Source organism: Acanthisitta chloris, unplaced genomic scaffold (genome assembly GCF_000695815.1).
Source record: "Acanthisitta chloris isolate BGI_N310 unplaced genomic scaffold, ASM69581v1 scaffold6050, whole genome shotgun sequence".
NCBI lineage: Eukaryota > Metazoa > Chordata > Aves > Passeriformes > Acanthisittidae > Acanthisitta > Acanthisitta chloris.
Genome location: NW_008652150.1, coordinates 31386 through 36903, shown reverse-complemented (window position 1 = coordinate 36903; position 5518 = coordinate 31386). Strand labels below are relative to the sequence as shown.

General features: G+C 43.6%; 1 protein-coding gene across 1 annotated transcript; it reads left to right on the top strand.

The window, feature by feature from the left end:
* The first annotated feature begins 3676 nt into the window (after positions 1-3676).
* Positions 3677-5501, top strand: HOXB4 (homeobox B4). The gene is made up of 3 exons (XM_009076093.1): positions 3677-3688; positions 3887-4313; positions 5166-5501. The coding sequence occupies exons 2-3, from the start codon at positions 3893-3895 to the stop codon at positions 5480-5482; spliced, it is 738 nt and encodes a 245-aa protein (XP_009074341.1). The 5' UTR covers positions 3677-3688; positions 3887-3892; the 3' UTR covers positions 5483-5501.
* The last annotated feature ends 17 nt before the right edge of the window (positions 5502-5518 follow it).

The window sequence follows — 5518 nt, the reverse complement described above, 5'->3', positions numbered from 1 at the left end:
TTTTTTTTTGGGGGGGGGAAGAAAATGGGGAGGGGGTACCACACACCCCAGCCCCCTCCAAAAAAAAATTATTAAAAAAAAAACCAAACAGACGAGAAGAAGGAGAGAGAGAAATTAGTGTTCTTAGCGCGAATTAATCTCCTTGCAAAAACGATACGGAGGGAGAGAGAGAGAGAGAAAGGAGAATAATCCAGGCTAGAATGGGGAGGGGGTGACTGGGGAAGGGGATTAAGGGGGTTCTATAGGATTCTGCCTGCAAAATCATCTTAAATTTTGAGAGAGCTTTTTAAACCCCTCGGGAATTACTCAGAGGAAAGGAGCCACGTTGTGCCAAGGTAGGTAAAGCTGTGGGGGTTACACCTGGGCCGGGTTGGGTGGGGAGAGCACCCCTGGTTTAGTCTCCTCTGTTTTGGGGTGCTCAGAGTGATGCTCAGCACTAGGAGCTATGGGATTATCCTTCTGCTCTGGCAGGTGCTTTGGAAAGGATTTTGCGCTGGGTTTGAGGCTCTTCCTAAGAGAGGAGAATAGTCCAGGGGGGGTCCAAAGGAACCTACTCCATCACCCCTTTCCTGCCTGCTGAGGATGCTTTGAAATGGAAAATAACCTTAGTGAAATTCGCTGGGAGAAACTTCCTCGACGTGGGATGTTTTCCCAGGGAAAAGGTGTGTGTGGGGTGGGGAGGGGGGGATAGAGAGGGGTTACCTTTAATTTGGGAGCAGAGGAGGAGAGGGGGAGAATTCTTGGAGGTGTGGAGGGGGGAAAAATTCTGCTAGACGCTAGGGGTGCTGGTTTGCAAACACCAAGCCCTTGGGTCACCGGGAAGGGAAATTAAAGCGGATTTTTTTTTTTTAAAAGGATGTGGGAGGGGGGTAAAAATACAGAATAGGCCTAGTTATTTCTAGTCAGACTCTTCTCCTCGGCTAGGAGATAGTTACGGTCCCGGCTGAGAGGAAATATAGCAAAATAAATCAGTGGAGGGATTGGAATGAAGAATAAAATCCAAGAGGCAAAAAAAAAAAAATTAAAAAAAAAAATAAAAGGAGCTGTAATGGGATTGGTTGTGTAGAATTATTTTATGGTATCTATCTAAGCGTTGTACAAGCAGATTTGATTTGGCTTCTTACTTTTATGGCAGGTTTTAGATGGGAAGGTGAATTTGAGGCTTGCAGAACGGTGGAGGTGCTGGTTTTGGGAGGTGGAAACTGTGTAAAAAAAGGCTTTGCTTCGCTGCTTTTGCAGGAAATTTGCGGCTTATTTATGCGTAGAAAATGATTTGGGGATTGTCCTAGGTGTATTTGGTTGTTTTTTTCCTTAAAATACTACTTAATTTTTCTGTTTAGCTGAGAATGAAAGGCTTTCTCAGGAAAAACCGACTATTCACCTGAAAAATTCCCTGGCATGACGAATCGGGAGAACCGTGAGGATTCCACTCGGGCCAGAACTATTTTGTGCTAGGAAAAAATCAGGAGTTTCTGAAATTATTGAAGATATTTGTCAGGAATTTTCATGTAGGGGAAACAGGTTTTCTCTGATAGACTCTCTGCTGCGGCATTTAAGTGTAATTAATTCGGGAGATTCTCGACCAAAAAATGTTTTGCCTTTTGAAATACCAGAAAAAGAGGGAGGGGGGAAAAAGGGGAAAAAAAAAGAGGGGTTGCTATACTTTTAATCTCTTGGGCAACTGTAATTTTAAACGAAATCTCAACATGATGCTACCCTCATTAGTTCCGAATGAAGGTTCATTACCTAGACAGTATGAATATTTTATTGCTTTATATCCCTTTTTCGGAAATGAAACGCCTTTGATCTTTTTCTCGGGTTGTAAAAAGAATTGCCTGTCATTAAAAAAAAAACCTGTCGTCCCATCTGCCTTTACATTCTGTATTTCTTTTCATCTGTTTCTTGTTTTTTGGTTTTTTTTTCCTATAATTTATCCGCACACTCACGTCTAAACCCAAACCTTGGTTGACCTCCAAGAACGAAAAATGGATGAAATCTTTGCGTTGCGGCTCAAAAAATAATTCCGAGGGTTTCAGGGTGGGGTGGGGACGGAACTGTGGCATTTTGCTTTGAAAAGATGTAGGGATTAGATGTCCTATTATATCTCCATAGCATTTTTATACTCTTTTTTTTTTTTTTTTTTTTTTAGCCCAGCGAGAAATTAATGGACAAGGTATAGAGGAGACGGTGGCAAAATTCTAGTGTTTCTCTCCCAGGATCAGCTATTCGTGTGCTTGAATGAATTGCCTTTCTACTCCAGAGTGAATATTTTTTAACCAGCTTTACCTATAGATTAATTCTTGATCTCTCGAGCCACAAAACTTTCCCCTCCTTACCCCAGAAGAGAATTATGGCAATAGGAGAAGATCTCTGACCAAGGAGGACGCATCTGTCTTCTATATGTACCCTGTAGATCCGAATTTGTGTAAAGGAAGTTGGGTCACAAATTCGTATCTAGGGGAATATGTAGTTGACACAAACACTACAGGTCACAAACCCAGAAGGCATTAACCCCCCCCCAAAAAAAAAAAACAACCAAAAAACCAAACCACCTACACCCCAGACCCTAAATAAAAGGGTGAAAAACAAGGTCTTAACTAGAAAACCGTTTTCTAGCTAAAAAGAAATACTTTGGATTTGACCTTAGCTCCACTCCAGAGCTCCTGCGAGAAACTTTTAGCATCACTTGGAGAGAAAATCGGAGCTGCAAAGAGGATGGGGAAGGAGGGGGAGGGAGGGTACAGGGCGTTATTGCTGCGATTTGAGTGCCAGGATCCTACTATTGCTTTCATTTGGGTAATCTCAGCACCGACACGGAGAAAAAAAAAATTATTACTGCTTTTTTGCGCGCCGTTTGTGAGGAGTTTACTGCGCATTTCGGGTCTAAACGCGAATTGGAGGAATTAGGGGTGGCTTTTGAGAAGCTGCTGGCTTTTAAAGAGTCTTTATTACGAGAAGGGCGAGGCGAAGATGCATTAGGACTCGGGTTAATTCGCTTTTGTAATTGTTCATCAAGTCCTTGATTTCTTGCTCGGGAACGGGGTTGTTTTTTTTTTTTTTCTTTTTTTTTTTTTTTTTTTTTTTGCCAGCGGTGCGTGGGAAAATAGTCAATCTTAACAGCAGCTAAATGTGATTTAGGAGCCCGGGTACCCCGAATTAGCTGATGAATTTCTTATCGATCCCAAACAAGCTCTATTCATCTCTGCCAGGCTCGGGGCATAATATCCCTTCCCGTATCACCTTAGCAGGGAATGAGATACAACCCCCACCACCCTTGGGGGGGGGGGGGGAAGGAAAAAGGGGGAGTCAAATCTACTCATATACTGAGGAGATGCTGCGAACCCCTTGAAAAATCATTTTTACCTTCTAATCTCATGATCCCTTTATTTTTTCCGCTTTTTTTGGGGGGGAATTTTTATTTTCCCACCCTTTCTTGCTTTCAGTTCCCCAAGCCAGGCGAGGGGTGTGAGCCGAGGGGGTGTCGGTTCTCGCCCAAAGGGCTCAGAGCATCCTTAGGCTAGCAGGGCCGGGGGAGGTTGGAGGGGAACGCTCGCCCCTCGGTCGCCTCCCTGGGGATGTTGGTGGCCCCGGGAGAGCCCAAACTGGGCAGGTTTCCTTATCCGGGGCTCGTCGTGCCCCTCGCTATTGGCCCGCGCTGTCACATGGACTCAACTTTGTTCACTTGACAGTAAGTAGGAGGGTTCCACGAAACAGGAAAACGAGTAAAGAGAAAAGAGAAAAGAGAGGGGGGGGGGTGTTAAAAAACCGGGAATAATTTTTTAGGCTAGAGAGAGAGAGAGAGAGAAAGAGAGAGAGAGAAAGAGAGAGAGAGATAGAGAGAGATATCTATTATTTTTTTTTTTTTTGTCGTGTGTGCAATTCTAAGAAATTAATGGCCATGAGTTCGTTTTTGATCAACTCCAACTATGTGGATCCCAAGTTCCCACCCTGTGAAGAGTATTCCCACAGCGATTACCTTCCCAATCACTCGCCGGAATATTACAGCAGCCAGAGGCGAGAAAATAATTTCCAACATGATGCGATGTACCAGCCGAGATCAGCCTGCAAGGAACAGCTCTACTCGTCCTGTCAGAGCTCCAGCCACCAAGCAGCGGTGTTATCCCCCCGGGGTCATGTCCATCCTCCGGCAGGATTGCAGAATCACCTCTCTGAGCCCAACCAGCCCTGCGAGCCTCTCACCCCTAGCCCACCACCCTCCTGCAGCCAAAACTCTCTGAACCAAAGCCCTTCCAATTCCTCTTGCAAAGAGCCGGTAGTTTACCCCTGGATGAAAAAAGTCCATGTAAGCACGGGTAAGTGAACTTCAAGTGGCTTTGCTTTATAGTAAGTAGCACCTCAAAGTCTTGTAGAAATCTTATTGCACCAGTTGTAAAATAACCATTCGAGGAGATTTACGAGCGCCTGTTTGCAGAGCGGTATAATTACATCCTCCATAAATTTTTATTGCTCTGCTTGGCCATGTGCCTTTGAAGTCTCTGTTACCATCCTCCTCCAATTTCTTGCAGGCTACTCTTTTCTTTTTTTTTTCTTTTTTTATGGCTGTTGAATCTTCATAAGTTAAGTTTTATGTTTTCCTAATTTGTATTTAAGTGGCGGGTTGATATCCACAGCTGGAGCTGTTGGTCCTAGCTAAAGCATGTAGTGGCTTTTTTTTTTTGGTTTTTTTTTTTTTTTTAGGGTGATATTTAATATATAGGAGTGTCCGTGCTCTCCTTTTTGCATGTGTGTAGGGAGAACTTTAAAGATTTGGGGCTGAGTGATGCTCTAGTCGAGGTGTGTATATATATATGTGTATATACACACGTAGAGGGCATGGAAAATGTGTCTGCGGGACCTTAGGAAAACGTTTAGACAGGAATACACGTCAAGCAACGAGGATGGAGGTGGAGATTTCCAGATAGGTTCTGGGTATATTTTTAGAACCTTTGCCATGTATTTTTTTTTTTTTAGTCTATTCCCCCTACCGAAAGAATGTGTGATGCTTTTTTTTTTTTTATCTGTGCGGGAGGGAAAGAAACATTAAAGGAACAGCTCGGTAATTCTTCTGCTCTTTTTTTTTTTTTTTTTGGTTGTTGTTTTTTCTCCTCCTTTTTTTTTTTTTTTCCTTTTTTTTTTTTTTCTTTTCCTCCTTTGTGTTTGTTCAGTAAATCCCAATTACTCAGGAGGGGAACCGAAACGCTCCCGTACAGCCTACACCAGGCAGCAAGTCCTGGAGCTGGAGAAGGAATTTCACTATAACCGTTATCTCACCAGGAGACGCAGAGTCGAGATCGCCCATTCCCTCTGCCTCTCCGAACGCCAGATCAAAATCTGGTTCCAGAACAGGAGGATGAAATGGAAAAAAGATCACAAGTTACCAAATACCAAGATCAGGTCTAATTCTTCCAACTCCTCTACCAACCTGCAGATCCCCCAAGGAGGATCTCAAACTCGATCCCATGGACCAAGCACCAACCTATAACTATTCCTTGGATGGATGGAAGTGTGTGCGTGTTTG